Raw genomic sequence first — 23028 nt, 5'->3', positions numbered from 1 at the left:
TTATTTGGTAGAATCCCAGAATCTACATAGAAAGTTCCTATGGTGTCGTTACTTCACTACTTCATGCATGTTATTCAAGAAGATTCTTTTGTGTTGCTTTTGTAAAAGTTGCAAAGGTTTCGCTTCAATATTTTTAATATGCGGGTGCTGCAGCATTTGTTTTAATTCTTTTTGTATACCCTCAAAGTGACGAAGGTTTAGTCATGATTCATGTGTTGTTTTTGTTACCACCATGTATACTGCTTGATGAGTGCATGTTTCCAAATAGATATTCCTTCAGTGCAGCGTTATGTTTGGGTAATTTCATGAGTGTGGGGTTTGGGTTGTTGTGTGAGATGCGTGAGTTTTGTGAGTTCCTTTTGGCTGCATGGGTTCGCATACATGCGGGTCTGCAACTTCATAGGTGTGACTCTGTTTCTATTGGTGCACGGTATTTGTTCTCCTTTCAAAACTCTTGTAAAGTTGTGTAGAGGGGTGTGTTCGGTGCATGCATGAATAATGGAAAGAACTAAGGGTCATTGATAGTGAGCATAGGTGCTGCCAAAGTTTCATGATGGTAGTGTAGGTGAGAAATCTTCCCAGAATTTACGTTGTTGTAGCCTTGGCTGGTGTAGGGTTAGTATTTGCTTTTTTATTGTTTTACTTCACATGTTAGTGGAGCCCACATGTATAATTATTTTCTTTCTCTCAGTCCTTGCATTAAATGTTTCATTTTTTTCCTTCTTTTCACAAAAACATATTAGCATACAGTTGTGGGGCAACTACATTTTATATGAAATCTCTCTTGTTTTCCTTGAAGTTTGCATTTATTATTCCATTCTTTAGCTTTGTTTCATTGACCACGTTTTGGGTGCAGGTTTGTTGTTTATTTCTTTTTCTCTAAAAGCCAATATCTTTTAGTGCAACACATTGACGGGACCCATGGGTTACTTAAGGCTTGCTTTTTTAATTAACCACATTACTTTTCTTTTTCTTCCTTTTCTATAATCTTTCACATAAAGGCATGGGCTTCTTTTTCTTCTCATTCACGTTGCTACAATAGTTTTCTTTCATGGATTAGCTTTTCTCTTTCATCCTTTTTCTTAGGTCTTTCATGTCAAGATGGATGCAGTGCAAGTTTAACCATTGTTTTGTTTACCAAGTGTAGCATGTGTGGATGATGCATGGGTGGGGTCCATATGTAAATACACTTCCTTTTTCCTAGTTTCTCTTTCCTTCAAGCATATAACTATTGTAAGTTTATTTTGGCATTATTCGTGGATCACGGTGCAGTGCATAGGTGATGTTGTTGGAATATTTGGTTGGTGCATGTGTGCGTGAGTGCAGCGTTTTGTTCCTTACGTTTAAATGCAATAACAAGTGATAGCTTTTCTCTTTCTTCATCTTTTATATTCTCGTCCTTCCTTTTCTATTTTTCTTTCACGTGAATGCATGGGTTATGTGAATTCAGGGTGTGCATGGTTTCTTGGCTATATTTCATGCATTGATGTGGTGGTGTGTATGTGTTATGGAACTATTGTTATGCATAGTGTGGTGGTGTGTTTTTGGCAATATGTAATTCTCATGTATTGCATGTTGGAAGTATTTGGCTTTGCTTAAAGACTCTTGGTGGAATTAAATGTTGTGTGAGGTTTTGTGTACCTAAAGACCAGTTATGAATCTTTCGCCTGTGTGAAGCAGTGGAAAGGGATCTTCTTCGCCTGTGTGAAGTTGTGGTAGAGGATTGGTTTGAGTGTTGTACCCTCTCGCCTGTGTGAAGCAGTGGGGAGGGGAAAGATATTTCACCTTATTTCGACTTGTTGCGAGTATAATGCCCGATGTGCGGTGCATCGACGTTTTTACTCATAATTCCTTGAGGAATAAGGGAGATAGTCTGACTGCGATAGTGGGACACGTCGAACCATCTATTTCTAGGAAACTAGATGTTGTTGTGGGGTAAAAGGTCGCGGAAAACCAAAGCTTGATTATGATCACTATGTTTGAAGATTTTAGATGAATGTGATGCTATGTTTGGTTTGGTATGATTGTTTGAATTTCGGGGGTGGTGTGTTCAAACCAAAGATATATTGTAATCATAATGCTTCAGTGTTACTTGAATGAGATGTTGAGTATTATTTGTCATGTTTTATTTACGAAATAATTTTATATATCATTGTTTATGGTTAGCTTACCCCTATTTGTTTGTTTGTGTGTTTTTTGTATGTGCGATGATTGTATAACGTGCGTGTTATACGGGAGCAGATGATATTGCAGATAATTTTGGCATTGAGTAAATTGACGAGAGGCTGGGATGAATTCGGGAGTTCTTATAATTTATTAGTTGTTTTAAATCAGATACTGAAGACTATGTAATTTCCTTTTGTTTGAAGTTGCTATTTATATTTTTCTAGACAAATTGACATTTTGAATTATGTAATTTAAATCAAATTAAAAGTTTTTTTATTAGTACATTTTCAATGATAATCCTTTTCCGCTAAACACAATAATTTTCTAACTTTCTGTGACATCCCAAAATTGGGTGTTACACATTCTTAGTATATTTTTAGTTAGTTTAGATTCACTATATTAGATTTCCTGTATTTAGATCAAATTAGCACATTTACATTTAATCAAATTTCTCGTCTCTCCTGGGATTGATACTTTGGTTTTGCATTATGCTATATTAATGAGAAAATCAATTTTCCATAAATCTTAGGCAAAAATAAGGTTTATTAAACAACAATCAAAATTATTTGAATACAACCTACCCTAAGTGTCAAATATGCAACAAAATTGGTCACACAACATTTGAATGTTGGCATAAGTGTTAAAGTAGATGAACCCCACTAATCAATAAGGTTTCTATGATAACAAAACACTCTACCTGATGAGTAGATCTTTGGTTATAAGTAAAGTTGTGATTAAACGACTAAGAGAGAGCCTCTAATGGAAATAGGGAGAATGAGAAATTTATCAATGTTGTTCTAAGGTCAAAATATATGATGTATATTATTACCTGCATGTGCTAAATGATTAACATTTGTACATTGTATGTGTCAATGAAAGTAATAAGTCTAGTTAAAGCAAAGGCCAAATTTTAGCATTAGACGAGTCTAAGGTTAGACAAGTCAAGGTGTTAGACAAATCTAACATTAAAAATCATTAGGTGAATGCATTAGACGACTCAAGTCTCTGGACAATCAAAGTTACTATTTTAGACGACTAAGGTATTAGATGACTAAAGCATTAGAAAACCAAAGGTAGGCAATTCAAGTCATTAGAAGACCAAGGTATTAGATGACCCAAAGGGCTAGACGACCTAAGACAACTGGTCATTAGATGACCTAAGTGTTAGGCGACCTTTAATGGTCTGAAATAGGTTTTGATATCTGATTAATCATGTGAATTAACACATTCATACAAGGCATTGAAACAAAGATTCAATCATATGAATTATAACGAATATTATCATTATGAAAAAAAATAAAGTTTTTGAATCAAACGTTCAATTAAATTAATATTAAGAAATATCTAATGAAGGATCTATTTGATTTAATGAAAGATATTATTGTTCAAATGATTCAAATACAAAATTAAGTTGCTTAAATTCTCCTTAACAAGACAGTATAAAGAATTACGTTGAAGATTCAAACTAAAGAATGAAATGATAAAAAATTCCATATTAAGAAGATTAAAATGAAGAATTACAATTCAAAATCTCAACGACTAGCTAAAGCAACATCTATATAATGAAGCTTAAGCCATACGAGAAAGATATGAAAAAATAAAAATAGAAAGAACAAAGTGTTGTAAATTTGTCATATCAATAGTGTCTTAGAGAACTTGGGTTGAGAGCTGAAATATTGTAATATCCTTCACTAAGTAAAGTTGTAATGTGTGAGTTGTGTTTTAAACTCCAACTGAGAGAGTGTCATTTGCTTATTATTGTAATTGAGAGTTCTTGATCGTAGGAGAAGATTCAGAAGGATACTTGAGAGGTTGATACATGATGTAGTGTGAAGAAATTTATACTCATGTACTTGGAGTGGTTGAAACCCTTGTAATCCAGAAAAAGTGATACTCATTACTTATCAATGTTTGTTAATTAGTGAAATTTCTTAAACAAATTACTTAAGACATTAGAGATAGCCTCAAGTTGCTTTATAATTCATAAGTCCCTTTAATAAAATGGTCATTTTTCGAAATTGATGGAATGCAGGAAGCAATTGCCTAAGTGGGATACATGAAGATAAAGCAAAGGCATGTTTGCCCACTTCTCTTTTAGACCCAGGTGTAGGCCAACAAGAAATGTAGAGGGAGATAAAATGTTTAAGACATTACTTTTAATGCTTAGAAGAACTATGAAAAAAACAAGAGAGAAACAATCTCATTGCATTTCAACTAAAATGATTATCTTTTCTCTCGATACGATCAATCTGACACTCAATACTAAATGAAAAAATAGAGTTTTCTGTCAATACTTACGTTCACAAAACACGATGGGGATCTAATTTTACCATTATGAACAAAAATACATACTTTTTTCCAATCGTTTAGTATAGCCATGCTGAGAAATGCAGCTTAAGGGCGCAGGTTCGTGAAATCTATTTCTACGTGCAACGCATTCGAGGAAAGCCTTACTTTTAAAATAACACAATCGACAACTGCTAAAAGAATAAATCAAATAAAATCATCAAAATTTGAAAAATCACTGCATCTCCTTTTCTTATCCGAAGAGAGAATTTCATCGTACCTGTTTCATGTTTTTTTAAAAAAAAGGATTAAAAGAATCGAAAAATGCATGCAATTCTCCACTAGTTCTTATACAATATATCTCTGCAGGAATGTATGTGGCATTTATAATATGCTAAATACCAATAATTTTTTGGCAGTACTGTATACTCTTTTAAAGAATACCAAATCCATTATCGAAAGTTCGGCTCCATCATTTTGATAACAACGCTTACATTGGAAGGTGCGCCAAAAAAATTGCACCCTGGCAAGGATTAAAAAAAATCGATTTACAAGGAAATTACAGTAGAGACAAAACTACTATATCAAGTTGTCTATAAAAGCTGAAGCCTGGATAATCCTATAGAGCTCCCTTAAATTAGCAAGTACATGGCGCGGTCCCAAACTCTTTGCACCAATGAAATTCAAAAGCTGTTCTAAATCCTGCAATCAAAAAAGCTCGAGGAAAGGGAGCTGTAAGTCAAGGTTAATTTTGAAGTATATGTCTGTACTACATTGAGTCTCGGTCAGACAACCACACTTCAAGAGAAATTTAACAAGAGAAAAAAAGGCAGTAACTAAGTAAGCGAGACTATATATATTCAACATATTTAAGATATAATACAGATGCAAACCTACCTGCCAACACGCAGGGTCCTGCAGTTAAAAACTAAATGTAGAATGTCCTAAGGTACATTTTATGCTATTTTTCAGGGCATGTAAAGCATCTGTTTGGTTTTGGTTCGGGGAAGTTAGAGGAAAAACTTGTTACTTCAGAAATAAATGTTAGAACTAAAGTGTCTTGAGTAAAAGAATAACTCAAAAACAAAACTCTTAATCTTTCATGCCGTGAAATGAGCATAGCATTTTGATGACTCTTCTAAAGTGAATATGAATAAAGTAATTTCAGTCACTGAAAAAAACAATGGGCTAATGTTCCAACACATTCATGATTGGTAATGAAAGTGTACGTAACATTGATAGTAGATATTCTTATCTATTACTGAGATTGCAATATTTCTCTATAAAATAAGAAGCTCACTTTGGAAGAACAAAACATGTGTTTAGCATACAGTAGGCTTAACTCTCATAGTCCAAATAATTTCTTAATCAACCAGCATGTACAAGTTGAAGAAAAGTCCCAAAAAAGCAACGCAATCCTGGCTAGAAAGCTATTGCAGTGAAACAGATGGAACTCCATTGCTAACCATGCAAAACACGGATGCTACAGACTAGAAATAAAGTCATCAACGAATAAGAAAAGTCAAAGACCAAAACAAATAAATCAGATTAAGAGTTACTACAAGCAAATAGAAATAGAAATAGAAATATATACCTTATTTAGTAAGAATACAGCATAAGCTGCTCTTGTTGTGTCTTGACCTTCTAAAAAGAGGGGGAATTCCACATGCTTGGCATTTGTGTTTGCATTTGGTGAAGATTCAGATGTTAGCTCTGTTGAAGGTGCATTATCAATGATATATGAATGAGAAGCACACAACCGTAAAGGATATCGCAAAGGAACTTGCAAGTAAGAGGCTATAAGTGAAACAGCCTGCGAGAAAATCAGTCTAGTAAAGTACATTTCAATAACAGAAATTATTCAAAGAGAGGAGACATTTCAATAACTATTAGGTCAACAATCATTATTGACTTGAGCTAGCATATGAAATGCTATAACAGGAAACACTTTATGCAATGAAAAAACAGAATATGTAAGAGAATTTAGAAACTGTACATGACAAATTTTGTAAATGTAGACCATGTCATGACAAAAAGCATACGATAGAATAGCACATTAAGTTGAGACAAAAAAAGGCCCAGTAGGTTCTAATACTTACATGTGCAACATATCCTAGGGCAGTAGCAGACACCTGAATTTCCTTTTTATCAGCGAAAAAGCTCATTTTCCTAAATGATGGCACATTCAAATGCAGGCCACGAATCGTTAAGGATGCTTCATTAACTGGTTTAAGTCCAGCAGAAGTCCCTGAATAATGAAATATATGAAAATATTAACAATAAAATAAGAAAAGGTATCACTTACAATTGCAGTTAATATTAGCAAAACAATTGTGATAATTTACTTAAGATAATCTAGAGTAAATATCCAATGAATAGCTAGGGTATTCTAGTGCATCCATGTCACATTATAAAATAAAGCATGAAAGTACCTAACAGTATGAAGAAAAGTAATATGAAAACAAAAAATAATTAACTTGACGGATGCTCAAAAGGTTTGTATTTCCGCCAGTGATCTGTCAATTTAATGGTTACAAACTGAATGTGAAACTTCAAAGAAAAATAAAAACACATGACAGCTAAACAGACCTAAAACCTTGCACATTAGACCACCATATAGAACAACAATGAAGTGGTTCACAAGTTATATCACATATATCATGATAAAAGAATACTAACTGGTTCAACCAAAACAGGATGAAACTTTGTTTGTAAGGGAAGAAAAAAATCAGAAGATAGAAAATGAAGAGAAAAATGTTTTCTTTCTTATTGTTTGGTTCAAGAGAAAAGGGGAAAAATAGCATATTTTCCTTCCTCTTGTTCCATTGTTTGTTAGGAGAGAAAAGTAGAAAGAAAGAAAATGTATTGGTCAAAGATGTAAATATCCTTCCAACAGAAATTTATTTCTCCAAAAAACAATATTTATCCAGTATAATTCTTTTTTCAGTCTCTTTTCCTTTTGGAGTCAGGATTTTCCTCCTATGCTCCTTAGCATCCTATCTTCCCCTTCCATAGCCTTATATTGTTGTACCTGGCCACTTCATCTTCCTTTCCCAAATTTTCCCTTAACAATTCCTTCATTTGTGGTGTTTCTAGTGAGATTTTGAAGTGAAGTCCTCCTTACTTTCATTAATTTCTGATGTATGCATCCTTTTCAATGCTTTTCACCATAATAAATTCACAAATGTTTAATACCAACAAATTATCTAAGGAAATCATCCATATTGAAAGCATAATAGTCATCCTCTTCCACATGATCTTCATTTTCATTAATGTCATCTCCTCCATTACCTTCATCATTATCAACAATAAAAGGAACATCCAAATCATCCATATGTGCAACAACACCACCACTAGCAACTTCATCTTCTTCAACTTCTACTAAGACATCTTCATCAAAAGCATCCAAAAGTTGGATTTGCTTCATTTTCCTCCACAGTCCATTCATCATCAAAAAGAAGATCACCAATATTATATAGTCATTTGTTTTCCTAAAATCCTTCTTGCTCTTTTGTTGTCACAGGAAATGATTGAATAGATGATCCTTTAACCGAGAGATTTTGACATCATTTCCTATGATAACTATATCATCAACCTATACTATTAAGTACACACATTATCCAAGAGTGGTATGTTAGTAGAAAACAGAGTGGTCTGCTTCATTGCGTCTTAGCCCAAAGGATTAAAATGTCGTTGAACTTTCCCAATACAACTACTTCCTAACTATATTTAATGCTTATCCTAACAATAGACTTATTGGTTGGCATTTGCTACATATTTCCTTGTCAATTGCTTCATTTTGATTCGAAACAAACTAATGTTAGACATTCCATATCGACTAGAGATATAACCAAATTATACCACTGTTGGGAAACCCCCCGAGAATCACTTTATTAATAGAGAAATAAAATAAACACAAGGAAACACATAAGCAACACACAAATGCCCTTTGGCCCCGAGTACACCCACACTCTCCAAAGTAATAATTTAACCCAAACCTCACAACGATTTTATTACAAGAGTATTAACAAATAAGAAAAGTCAAATATAAGCTTGAAGTGTCTTTGACTCGGGGCAAGAAACATCATGGACTTAGAACCCATTATATAATCACTAACACCCACTTCATTGGTTGTCCTAGGTGATTTGGGACTTTTCAAGACATGTTATTTTCATCATTCCAACATTTTCCACCCTGATTAAAATAAACACATCTTCACTGTCTATACCAGCAATCATACTCCACCATAAGGGGTATCACGTGGAATCAAGTTGTCCCAAGAATTTTCACTTGGAATCAAACTATCCCAAGAATTTTCACTTTGAATCAAACCATCCCAAGAATTTCCACTTGGAATCAAACCATCCCAATAATTTCCACTTGGAATCAAACCATTCCAAAAATTTCCACTCGAAATCAAACCATCCCAAGAACTTCCACTTGGAATTAAACCATTCGAAGAATTTTCACTTGGAATCAAACCATCCCAAGAATTTCTACTTGGAATCAAACCATCCTAAGAATTTTCACTCCGAATAGTCATCCCAAGAATTTCCATGCACCCTGCATCAATCCTAACCAATGCCCGTGTATAATCACGACACACCTCGCATCAATATTAGCCAATGCTCGCGCATAAACACCATACACCTTTTGTCTGGCAGAACCATGTTACAATCAATGACACAAAACCACAGAACATTGCGAAAAGCCACAAGTCCAACATTTGCACTTCGCAGCAACCATGTCATTTGACTCCCTTGCCGATGATGCAACACCTACTGGCGTAACAGCTCCATTGACTCTTGTCAAAGCAGATCTGTAAACCGTATAGCACTTCTTCCACGCAAATGCTGCAAACTGTGACTCAAATCAGATCTCCATCGTACATCACTCATCGGGCCATGCGAGCACCAATTGCAATGTCCTCCGCAGATCCAGCAGCATCTTGTCACACACGAACTCCACTGCAGATCCAGCACGACTCACAGTCCTTGCACCACCACATACCCAGCTGCAGATTCACCGCATCAACACAACACCGACAATGATCCTTCCATAAAATTTCTCGTTGCAACTTCAACAACCAAGGATGATTCTCTAACAACAAGAAATTAATCTTTTCTGATGTGGAAGATCAGACTACACTGTAACCACAGAGCATACTAAGAAAAAATCCCGACAACAAGGAATTAATCTTTTCTGATATGGAAGATCAGACTACACTGCAACCATAGAGCATACTAAGAAAAATCCTACCATGCAACCATAAAGCATACTAAGAAATAATCCTACCAAGCATAGCTCTGATACCATGTTAGAAGTGGATTTTAAGCCTAATTCAACCTCACAAAACCGACTTATAAGGTGAGGTTTGCACCGCACTTATATACTATAAAATTGTCTTATCTCTAGTCGATGTGGGACTTCCAACACATCCCCTCACACCGAGGTATATACATCTCGTGCGTGGGACTAGAAATTAATGGGTGGTCCGTTGGCGGCCCGATAGCGGGTGGAATAGAATGTCCAAGAAATCTCACTAGGATAAGCTTTTTTTTTAAACAATGGCTCTGATACCATGTTAGAAGTGGGCTTTAAGCCTAACTCCACCACACAAAATCGTCTTGTAAGGTGAGGTTTGCACCTCACTTATATATTATGAATTGGCCTTATCTCTAGTTGATGTGGGACTTCCAACACACCCCCTCACACCGAGGTATATTCATCTCGTGCGTGAGACAAGAAATTAATGGTGGTCCGTTAGTGGACCGATAGCGGGTAGAATAGAATATCCAAGAAATCTCGCTAGGATAGACTTTTTTTAAACAATGGCTTTGATACCATGTTAGAAATGTATTTTAAGCAGGACTCAACCTTACAAAACCGGCTTGTAAGGTGAGGTTTGCACCTCACTTATATACTATGAAATTGTCTTATCTCTAATCGATGAGAGACTTCCAACACATCCCCTCACGCCGAGGTATATACATCTCGTGCGTGGGACTAGAAATTAATGGGTGGTCCGTTGGCGGCCCGATAGCGGGTGGAATAGAATGTCCAAGAAATCTCACTAGTTTAAGCTTTTTTTTTTAAACAATGGCTCTGATACCATGTTAGAAGTGGGCTTTAAGCCTAACTCCACCTCACAAAACCGTCTTGTAAGGTGAGGTTTGCACCTCACTTATATATTATGAACTGGCCTTATCTCTAGTTGATGTGCTACTTCCAACACACCCCCTCACACCGAGGTATATTCATCTCGTGCGTGGGATAAGAAATTAATGGGTGGCCCGTTAGTGGACCAATAGCGGGTAGAACAGAATGTCCAAGAAATCTCGCTAGGATAGACTTTTTTTTAAACAATGGCTTTGATACCATGTTAGAAGTGTATTTTAAGCATGACTCAACCCTACAAAATCGGCTTATAAGGTGAGGTTTGCACCTCACTTATATACTATGAAATTGCCTTATCTCTAGTCGATGAGAGACTTCCAACAATAGTATATAAAGGAATGTGAACATCACATTTGAGGTCGATTTTGTGAGGTTGAATTACATTTAAAATGCACTTTTTTGGATGATATTAGAGTCTATCCTAACAAAGTTTGTTAGGCCTAATTAAACTCGCTAACAAATCACGCATATAAACATTTATTCACATGCTTGAGATGTCTAGTCATTGACGTGAAGGATTGTGTTGAAAATCTCACATCAACTATAAAATGACCAAATAAGAGTATATAAATGGGTGTAAATCTTGCCATGCAAGCCAACATTTTAGGCTTGAGTTAAACCTAAATCCACTTTCTAAAGACACATCATCTAAGTGAAGTATAGAATGAAAGACACCCTTTCAACACAATAACCTAACTTATGGAAGAACTCTATCCAACCAATAAGAAAATAAGGATTAGCGATTGCACCATCCAATACCTTGAGTTTCAATAGTTATAATTGCAAGTTTCTTGCTCTTTATGACCTTAGCCAGTTTTTTCACCCCATAAGCAGTATGTATATGCCAAAAAAAACAAAAGTATTGAGAACCCTTACCTGCTAGGTTACTCGAAGGATATGCCTCGAGCTCTTGCTTTTGTGCTGGTCCAACCAAGATCTTCACAGGATAGAGCAGTGAAATTTGAGATGTCATATGCTGTTGCCTCCTCCGCAGCATTTTTTGCAATTTTCTCATATGAACATAACCATTTTCATCAGACAGTATTTTGGTTGATTCCTATAATAAAAGCATCATTAGTATTCAATATTAACACCAATAAGATGCGAACACTAATAAATTCCTTTCCCTTAAAACAAGAAATAATGTTGTTACTTAGATTCAAATAAACAAATTCATCAATGTCATTTGTTACATGGAGTAATAGAAAAGAATGCTTTTATAGCACATTTGAAAGAAAACAAGGAATTAATAACTTTTGAAGAACAGGTACAAAAGAAACTGAGAAAGGTATAATCTATTCCTCTTAATATAAACTTAATCAAAGGCAAACAAGAATAATCCAGAAAATTTCAATTTCTAACACATGCTTCAACACCAATAAATGAATCATCTTTACAATCAAATCAAGACAACACATTGTCGTTGCACTTAAAGCCCAAAAATCTAATATTCATCAAAATAAGGGATGGGAATAAATTTGAAATTAAAAAGGATGTCCAAACATGCCACTTAGTAGAAAATTTAAAATCTAAAAATTTGTGCTAAACTTATGTATCATATAGATATTGTACTATGAAGAGTGCAGGAATAAAGACAAAAAATGAGCAAGAACATGTTATTCCAATGATGATAACTAGGAACAAGACGAGAAGATGTTTTTACTCCCATAAATGGTTCATTAGTTTCTTTATTTTTGTATGCTTGGGAACCATTAAATTGTAGGATAAGTTCATTATTTTTCTTGGGACACATTTAAATTTTGAAAGTTTCCCTTCTTTTTCCTTTTTAAGTTGTAGCCAACACATACTATCTTAGAATTAACATTTCATTCTTTTGTAATTAGAATAGGAATTTAAAGATGGTTTATCCTACAAAAAACCATGCCTAGCTCTTGTAAAACCACTTTTGATACATTGAAATTTGAGAGCAAATTTTCAGCACAGTTGTGTGTGAAGAAGCATCAGTCTTATCTTGGTTCCTAGGAGTCAAGTGGTGATTAAACACTTGGGTGACAACTCCAGCAAATGCTCGGGCAACGGCTCCGGCACAGCTCCAGTGAAATTTCAGGCAGCAATTACAGCAACAGTCCGATGACAACTTCGGGCGGTAGCGGCTCTGGTATCTACTCATGTTCAAGAGTTTAACCCTATATCACTACATGAAGTAAATGTGTATGACCCTATAAATTTTGATTCTACTAACTGTGATAAAGTTCCTTCTATCGAACCAGGTGCACAGGTAGACAAAAATTTACATTAGATCTCCCAATTGCTCTTAGAAAAGGAACCCAAGCCTACACTAAATCACCTTACCGTTTAGCTAACTATCTATTCTTTGAAAAATTCTCACCTATCCATATAACCCTTCTCACAAGCCTAAATACTACAACTATACATTCTTTTGTATCTGAGACATTACTTGACAAAAAATAGAAACAAGCCATGCATTTGGAAATGGAGGCATTGGAGAAGAACAATACTTGGAAACTAGTCACCCTACCACCTACAAAAAAACCTATTGGGTACAAGTGGGTTTATAGTGCAAAATACAGGGCTAATGGGAACTATTGAGAAACATATGGCTAAGTTGGTGGGCAAAGGGTTCACTCAAACTTATGGAGTGGATTACTTGGAGACCTTCGCACTAGTTGAAAAAATGAATACAGTCAGAGTAATTGTGCCTTTGGCAGCAAATCATGATTAGAAATTGCAACAATTTGATGTTAAAAATGCATTCCTACATGAAGATCTTGAAGAATAAATATACTTGGAGCTCCCACCTGGGTATACAAGGCAGATTAAGGCCAACAAGTTTGCATGCTAAGAAAAGCACTACCTGAGTTAAAATAGAGTTAAAATGAGCCTTAGATACTGCTAGATATTGTTTAGATATTGTTTGATATTATTAAGATGTTAGATATTATTAATGACAATATCAAACAATATTTTCTATTTACTCTATTTATTTTCAGTTACTCTTTTTAATTGTACATCTCTCTATTATAAATAGATTACCCTATGTGTGGTTTATACACAAGGGAGATTAATCTCAAACCCTATTTTCTTTCTTCTCAATATGGTATCACTCCTATTGAGGACGACCGTTGGGAAACCATTGATGCTCAATTATGTGTGGTTCTCAAGGGTACTCTTGATCCTTTGTTAAAGCAACTTTTTCGTTCCTACGAAACATGTGCTCAAATATGGGAGCATGCCAAGTTATTATACACCAATGATACTCAACGTCTCTATGGTGTATGTTCTAAATTTGCAGATCTTATTTCCTCTAAACATCAAGACTCTATGACTGATTATATGGGCAAAATTCATGCTCTTTTTCATGAGTTCAATGAGTTATTGCCTCCTTCCCCTAACCCTGCCACGGAGATCGAGCAACGCTCAAAGTTCTTCATGCTCGAAGGCTTACACGGGCTTGCTGATAAATATTCACATATTCGTGATCAAATTTTGGGTTCCCCGATTGTCCCCACCTTGAATTCAACCTGCTCCACTCTTTTGCGGGTACCAAACCAACCCAACACTGATACACCTGCTTCTGTTGATGATTCTTCTACATTGGCATCTCACCGTGATGACCACACTTGCCCTTGCAAACAGGGAAAAAAGCGTCCTAAGTGTGAACATTGTGGCAAGCCAGGTCACAAGATTGACAAGTGTTATGCATTGCATGGTCGTCCTCCTCACTCTACTGCAGTTGTTCAAACCAACCTTTCCCCACCTTCGTCTACTGGGATCCTCCTTCTGTTTCATCCGGTACACCTGCTATGTTCAACAAATTTCTCAAGTGGTATAAGGATCAACAGTCTTCTAGTTCCACTGCATTTGTCGCTTTTACAAGTACATCTTTTGTTGATCTGACTCGATCTTCTTCTCCTGGTCCTTGGGTTTTTGATTCAGGAGTCACTAATCATATTACTGGTAACAAATCTTTGTTCTCTTCTTTATCCTCTCGTAATCCTTTACCTTATGTTACACTAGCTGATGATTCTAGAGTCTCATCTCATGGTGTTGGCACTGTTAAATTTTTCCCTTTTTTAACCATTGATAATGTTCTTTTTGTCCCTAGGTCTCCTTTTAACCTGTTGTCCATCTGTCGTCAAACTTGTTCTCTTGATTGTGTTGTTTCTTTTACCAACAATTCTATGTGTTTACAGGACCGGAGTTCGAAACAGGTGATTGGCAATGTGAGTCTCATGGTCTTTATCATCTCCGTCCCTCTACACACATTGGTGCAGTTATGGAGTCTCCCTCTCTTCTTCATGCTCAATTAGGTCATCCAAACCTTGCCAAGTTACAACAGCTTGTCCCTGCCTTGTCCAAGTTATCTTGTTTGGTGTGTGAGTCGTGTCAATTAGGCAAGCATAGTCGTACTTCCTTTCCTCGTAGTATCACACGTGATGCTTCGTCTCCTTTTGCCTTGGTTCACTCTGACATTTGGGGTCCTAGCCGCGTTAAGTTTACTTTAGGTTTTCAATACTTTGTTACTTTCATTGATGATTATTCTAGATGTACTTGGTTATTTTTAATGAAACATCATTCAAAGTTATTTCATATCTTTCAATCTTTTTTTAATGAAATCAAAACTCAGTTCGGTGTTTCTATTAGAGTTTTGAGCAATGATAATGGCCGTGAATATCTTTCTCATTCTTTTAAACAATTTATGGCTTCTCACGGTAGTTTACATCAAACTTCTTGTGCTTATACCCCTCAAAAAAATGGTGTAGCTAAACGTAAAAATAGACATCTTATTGAAACAACTCGAACTCTTTTAATTCATGAAGAGGTTCCTGAACATTTTTGGGGTGATGCTATTCTTGCTGCCTGTTATCTCATTAATCGCATGCCTTCTTCAGTTTTAAAGAATAACATACCTCATTCCATTTTATTTCCTCATGAACCTCTTCATCTCTTACCTATAAGAGTTTTTGGGTCTACTTGTTTTGTTCATAATTTCAGTCCTGGTCTTGACAAGCTTTCTCCTAGATCACATAAGTGTGTTTTCTTAGGGCTTACAAGATCACCAAAAGGATACAAATGTTTGATATTATTAAGATATGTTAATCATAATATAAAACAATATCTTTTATTTACTCTATTTATTTTCAGTTACTCTTTTTAATTGTACCTCTCTCTATTATAAATAGATTACCCTATGTGTGGTTTATACACAAGGGAAATTAATCTCAAACCCTATTTTCTTTCTTCTCAACAGATACCAACAAAGCCAAGGGGAGCACATTTTATTTATCAAGCATTCTGATTTAGGGGGAGTAACAATTCTATTGGTCTATGTGGATGTTATCATTGTAATTGGAAATGATGAGAAGGAGAAACAAAGATTGGGCCAGTGCTTTGCCAAAGAGATCGAAAGCAAGACTTTAGGAATGTTAAATTACTAAGCTTCTACAAAAATAAATTACTAAGCTTCTACAAGAAATGGGTAAAACAGCCTGCAAACCAGCAAGTACACCTGTTAATCCAAATAAAAAGTTGGGAAGTGTAGAGCATGATGTTGTTGTGAATAAAGAAATGCACCAGAAACTTGTGGGGAGACTTACTTATCTATCTCACACTAGATTGAATATTGCTTTTGTTGTGAGTCTAATAAGTCAATTTAAGGAAGCACAATTACAAGTTGCTCTTAGAATTGGCCAATATTTAAAAGGGACACCAGGAAGAGGAATTTTGTCCAAAAGAAACAATAATGCTAGTCTTCAGACATATTGATGTTGATTATGCAGATTTAGTTATGGATAGAAGATCAACTACTAGATATCTAACCTTCATTGGTGGAAACCTGCTAACTTCGAAGAATAAAAAACAAATTGTGGTAGCTAGATCTAGTGCCGAAGGATAGTTTTGAGCAATGACTCAAGGACTATGTGAATTGTTATAGCTAAAGAATATGCTGGAAGACTTAAAGAAAAAGTGAGATGAACCCGAGTTTATATTGTGACAACAAATTTGCAATCAGCATAGCTTAAAACCCTATATACCACATGATAGAACTAAGCAGATTGAAATAGACAGACAATTTATCAAGGAAAAGCTTCACAGTGGCTTGATTTGCACCCCATATGTGTCTATTCAAGGACGGCTTGCAGACATACTCACCAATGGGTTTAACAATAGTAACTTTGAGAGAATTATATCCAAGTTGAGAATGGAGAACACTTGTTCATCAACTTGAGGGGGGAGTGTTGAGATATTTTCGAAAGTTTTAGATTTTATTCTACCAAGATATTTCAGAAAGTTTTAGAGTTTTTTTCCTATTGATTTTAATTTTGTAAATTGGTTGCATCTTGGTTTTATTAATAGCATGTCAATCCCACAATCTCAAGGATTTGTTTCCTAAATTATCCAATCAATGTATGTATATATATCATATATATGCAATGAGATTGAATAAGAGAAATTATTTTCTTCTAATTGAGATATGCACATGATTTCAGCTCAATGACTCTATTTTCTATAGTTTAACGGTTGTCAACTTGCCATTACTATTTTGTTGTTTTCAATAATCAATGCAGATTGCCTACACGTGAGAATAGTATCAAATTTATTCCTTTATAAGCATCATTCATAAAGACGACAACTTCCACTCTTTGTTCATTAAGAGACAACGCTAGTAAATCTTATACATACTTTTATGCTCATATTTAGGCTATATTATATTAGATTTTCATAATTTTTTAAAGGCAAGGGTGTTACTGATACAAATCAGTGAATTATCAAAGCGTACCAAAATTGTATACATATATGATACATAGACGTGATCAATTCGAAGTATTAATGTTTTATAGAATAGAAGACCTTTATGTACTCTTCTATACATCTCACTCAATGTCAACCATAACGATACAAAATCAGAAAAGTTCAATCCATATGTACCTTCCTTTTTCAGAGAGACTCTTCAACACTACTAATAAAAAAAGACACAAAAATTCATATAGACTACTGAACTTATTAATTTTAATTATTTCCAAAAGAATATTATATTGACTAGAGTAAGACAGAAACAAACTCACTTGGAGGTTTCTCCTGCATACAGAAAGCGCACCCCCTGCAACCAGAAGTGCTTGCACTGCACCACTAAGCTGCTCCTCCTGCTTGCTAGCATCCTCCTTAGCAAGCCTAGAACGTATAGACATATTTTCCATCATCACTTTCTTTGATTCTAATTTCTGACGCATCTCCTCAAGTTCATTCAACCGACCTAATGATTCAACATTGGCCTGTTCACAAAAATTATTGCTCATCAATAGGAAGACTCATTAATTAGGGACATTTAAAAAAATAATCACACACCTATATATTGGAAACTTCGGCATTTGTCAACTGTAACCAATAATTAGTGGGAAAAAGCATCCCCAGATGTAAACAACTAAATTACTTATCAAACTAAGAAGATGGAACTGGTGCCCTAAAAATGAAATCTAAACAGCAAAGTTATCAATACCAGATAATAGTGGAGCAACCAACCCCAAAACATATGAGTGTGTTATGCGTGTACGCTAAGAATATACCAATGATTAAAAGCCATAATTTTAAGCCAAACGCAGAAGTTAATAGTAAGAGTAAGGGAAAATAAAAGGGAAAAAAGTAAAAGTACAAACAAGTAACATATGTTACCTACAATATACATACATACATACATACATACATATATATATATATGTATACATATATATACATATATATATATATATATATATACACACATATATACACACACATATATACATACATATTTATATTTACAACCTTCTTTGACTTGAACAGAACAAGATGTGGGCAAAGTAGGGACTAGAGAATGGTGCACTGGAGTTCCACAAATACAGATATTTGGTTGGCTGGTAACACATTTGAGAGCTCTGGGCCAAGAGAACATCCTCCTTTGACTGGAACAGAGTAGAAAATACAAAATGGTGAGCCAGAGTTCCCCAGATTATCAGTGGCCTATACTTCACCAAAGTGCCATGGGTTGGACGGTAATGTAGCTGCGAGCTCTGGGTTAGATGGTTTGTTTGCGTCAAATAGAGAAGAGACTAACGAAAGTAGAGAGATAATTAACCATTGAAAGAAGTGAGAGTGGGAAAGTGTTGTGTTCTGATCAAATACAAGGGGGAGAGGACACAAAATCCCAAGATTGTCCCAATAAACAGCACCGAACAACATTGTTCTACAGGCCAAAAAAGATTTGTCTCTTATGGAATAGCAGCAATGATTCATGCAAATCCAAGCACAACAGTGAGCTGCAACGTGAAAGATTTCAATGACGCAGCCCATAGACATGACACTGCATGATGCCATATTAGCATGAACTGCTACTATGTTTTCCAGGGCATTCTAAGTTGGAAATTGGGAATCAAGCATGTCCTTTAGTTCAAATATCATAGACTAATCATATTGAGCATGGTTACCAGTTAAGACAAAGATATGCAACACAAAAGAGTCATGCACAACAATAATTGTACACCTACTCAGACCTATTCATTAATGAAAGTCCTCCCATCCATTAATGGACTTGAGATAAATAAAATAGACTATATTTGATAGAGTTTGATCACACCTCTCAAGTTTTCATATCTATATTGAGAGAATTTTGATACTAGGGAAGAGCAAATATCAAAAGCCAGAACTAGATTCGGAGGTATAGCTCATAGTAGTTTTTCGATATAACTACTTACTACCTATATATATTAGGCATTATAACCAACGGAACTAACTATTGATAGAGAAATGAAGCCAACAAAGATTGATTTAGTTACTAGGGATTAAAGCACCATGCCTGTCAGGCTTAGGTTCAACCTCACCCAAAGAATAAAACAACGAGGTATCTAAATTCTAAATTTGTCTCTCTCCCTCATTTATCCAATAATTCTAAATCAAACCCATAATTTCTAAATTAAACCCAAAATACGATTTCATTCCCCCACTGGAGCTCAGATTCTGCGGAAGACAAAACACGCTTACCCTCCCTCCACTAAATTCCAACTCCGTAACCTTACCACTTTCACTTACTGCAGTAAACACCTCAGCAGCACAAGCACAACACAACTTCCAAATTTCAAGAAACTTAGGGTAACAACATGACAAACCATTAAAATCGATTTCAGAAATTAGCAATGATTAAACCGATACCAAAACCTAAACCTAAAACCCTACCTGGATGAGAGACTCGAGCTTGTGGTGAAGGTTGCACTTCTTCTCCTTGGATTCGCCCAGTGCTGAAGAGAGACTCGCCAACGTCGCGAGATCGTGCTGGAAGTCCTCCCACTGAATGACCTTCACATGTTCGGGATCAGTTGTAGTGGTCCGCAATGACAGAATCTGGTTGGGCTCCATGAACTCACCATCGTCATCGAGTGCTTTTATCTCCAAATGTAGTCCATGATCCCTCTTGAATTCTTCAGTTCCTGATTTTCTCGGAAGAGAAAAAGGAAAAGTTGGGTCTTGGTCTTTCTTGGATAATGGATGTTCGTTCGTTAGATTTTATTTCTTTTCTTTGGGATCAATCTTTCAATTGTAATTTTTTGGAATAATAAAAAAAAAATTACAGGAACTATAAGTTGTACGTTGACCTGAGTGCATCTATATAATATAGGTCTAATTTCGATGAAATTTGTAATAACGACTTATGAAAAAGAAATAAAATCAACCAAAACATTCCTAATTTCTGAAGAAAAAAATGATGAAAAGCTTGCAAACAGTCATAGATGCATAAGTTGATTTTAATGTATGAGTTTGGTTCATTTTACTTTTGTTTCCTTATGTGTAAGAATTAGTTAATGAATTTATCCAAATTGGTTATAATAATCTATTGTTTTTCTGATCAATTTTGAGTTTAACATTTATTTGATTAATGGAGAAAAATAACTTTTTTATCAAAGCGGTAGAAGGAGTGAAACGTGTTTGACGCGAGATGTAATGAGATCAACTAAAATGCATATATGAAACATTATTAGTATTTATCTTGTATTTCTTTTATATAACGGTTAATCAACGAATTAATAACATTTATTGGGTTGGGTTAACTGAGAAAAATAATTCTATGTTAACTTGTATAATTTTCTTTATTAAATTGGTGAAACGCGTGAGAGAAATAAATAGAAGTATGAAAAATTCCAAATAATAATAAAGTTTAATTTGGTCATTTCCATTAGAGGTACAATAACACTGTTAAATGGGTGACACATGTTAGTTCCTGGATTTTTTGACTTTTTATTTTTTTTTGTATTTTTTAATTTTTTGAATTTAAAAAAAAAAATTGTCACGTGTCAAGTTGTCATCATGTCACGTGGTAGTAATAGAGTGATGTGGCAGTGATAATGACACGTGTCACTTATATGTCAGGTGTCATTTCCCGTTTCTCAATTTTCTCCCTTTATTTTAATTTTTGTCTCAATCTAGTCCTCATTTTGTAAAAATTGAGCAACTTTGTTCTTCTCCAAATTAAAATCAAAATTAATTTCTATATAAATGTACACAAATATTACTATCAAAATTAATATTTCAAGTAAATATTTTTAACAAAATTAAGTTTATTTAATTAATATTTTACATTCAACTTTATTTAAAATTGTTTTAAAGTTGTTAATAGAAAAAAAATCATAAATTATATTAATATTTTATTACATCGTACTTTAATATTGTTTTTTTTATTTGAATTTATATTGCAAATAATTGTATATTTTTAAAATGTGTAAAGTTCAATAATTTGTACACAAATATTTGAATTAGTGTAAAAATAACAATTATAAAATTTTAAAAATAATTTTAACTAGTTCATGTAACAATCAAGAACATATAAATTTGAAATTTGAAAGCAATTTTAAGTAAAGTTGAATGTGAAACCCAAATTTAAATAAACTATATTATGTTACAAAAATAGGGACTAAATTGAGACAAAAATTAGGATACAGGGACCAAATTGAGAATGAGGAAATGACATCTAGCATAATATTGACATGTGGCATTATCACTGGCACATCACTCTGTCACTACCATGTGGCACGACGACAGCTTGACACGTGCTAAATTTTTTATTTTTAAAAAAAATTCAAAAAAATAAATAAAAAATCAAATATATATATATATATGAACTAATTTGTTAAAAATTAATTCCGTGTTCGTTGGGAGACGACTTTGGGTTACTTTACCTTTTCTATTTCGTTGACTACTTTCTTAACAATATTGAAGTTGTTATAGATAAGTAGTATTAATTTGATCATGTCAACGACAACGTTATCAGCGGTGATTGCTAGTTTTGTTGGTGGTGGTGCGACCTCGAGAATGGTGGTTGATGAAGGATTGACCCCAATCAAGGATGGAGACACATGCTTAAGAAGACTAAGCATGTTTAGAAAGGAAGTTCACTAATCCTTCATCCCTTTCATTTGTGTTTGTTATTTTTGATTCCCAAAGTTGACTTAGTTGATTCAACTTTAGTTGACTTATTGACCTTTGACTAGGTTTGACTTGTTGACTATAGTTGACTTGAATTAAGCCAACATGCTAATCTATGCTTATTTGCTTTGTAGGTTAATTAGGAGTAAGAAAGCAATGCTAGGTGGCGCATGGTGATTGGGGAGCATAAATGATGTGGAGGAGAGAGTAAAGCAAAGGCATAAAGCATAAAGTAAAAGGCATGAAGCAAGTGTACCTATGTACCCTTGGTCTCCTTTGTTTTTAGCACACTTTGGCCACTTTTTGGAGACATATGAGACACATTCTTTGCCTCCTTTTGTGCTAGAACGAAATTAGCCTTGCACACACCATAGTTAGCTCTTTTGTCTCTCATTTTTTGTAACCTTATTTGACCTAGTTTCTAGAAGCTAGGGTTAGGTTTTTATAGAGACATCCTTATGTATCTTTTATTTGCTTAGAGGCCCCTAAACTCTTCTATATAAGGGGTGCTCTAGACATGTAAAAGGGTTGAACATTTTGAAGTAAAAACACTCTTGTGTCCCAATCATTTGTGAAAGTTTTCTCCCTTGGGAGTGAATACTTTTAAGCTTGATCTTGCATAGTAAGTGGCGGCACACATCCACTTATCTTCAAGGTTGCCATGGCTTCTAGCCTAGCCTTGTAGTGGCGTGCTTCTCACATTTTTACCATTTCGTTCCTTTTCATTTTATGTTTTCTTCTTCCTTTAATTGTTCTTGGTTTTCTATGGTTTATGTGCCTTCCATTTCCTTTTTGTTTTGAATCAATCCATCATCTTCTTCTCTTGAGCTTTCTGAAAGGAACCTTCACATCTAGATAGCATGCTATCTTAATGTCCAGTGGGGATTTCACTTAGCTTTCTTAATCAACTCACACCATATTCAATAATCTTAAAAAGGAACAAGATAATCCTTCATCATTTGGTATCT

General features: G+C 34.7%; 1 protein-coding gene across 3 annotated transcripts; it reads right to left on the bottom strand.

Moving 5' to 3' along the window:
* Positions 1 to 4777: 4777 nt before the first annotated feature.
* LOC114170751 (UV radiation resistance associated protein) lies at positions 4778 to 20166 on the bottom strand. Of its 3 annotated transcripts, none has more exons than XM_028056303.1 (6): positions 19820 to 20164; positions 17680 to 17886; positions 11507 to 11687; positions 6552 to 6700; positions 6047 to 6265; positions 4778 to 5154 (listed from the first exon to the last, which is right to left on the bottom strand). In XM_028056303.1, the coding sequence occupies exons 1-6, from the start codon at positions 19997 to 19999 to the stop codon at positions 5032 to 5034; spliced, it is 1059 nt and encodes a 352-aa protein (XP_027912104.1). In that variant the 5' UTR covers positions 20000 to 20164; the 3' UTR covers positions 4778 to 5031. The 3 variants fall into 3 exon arrangements, with proteins under 3 accessions (XP_027912104.1, XP_027912106.1, XP_027912105.1); XM_028056305.1 differs by having other exon boundaries at positions 5146 to 5184; positions 19820 to 20166; XM_028056304.1 differs by lacking the exon at positions 4778 to 5154 and adding an exon at positions 5192 to 5942 and having other exon boundaries at positions 19820 to 20166.
* Positions 20167 to 23028: the final 2862 nt, after the last annotated feature.

Source organism: Vigna unguiculata, chromosome 11 (assembly GCF_004118075.2).
Source record: "Vigna unguiculata cultivar IT97K-499-35 chromosome 11, ASM411807v1, whole genome shotgun sequence".
In the NCBI taxonomy this organism is placed as follows: Eukaryota; Viridiplantae; Streptophyta; class Magnoliopsida; order Fabales; family Fabaceae; genus Vigna; species Vigna unguiculata.
Note: the sequence above shows the minus strand (reverse complement) of the source record. Positions and strands in the feature narration are given on the sequence as shown.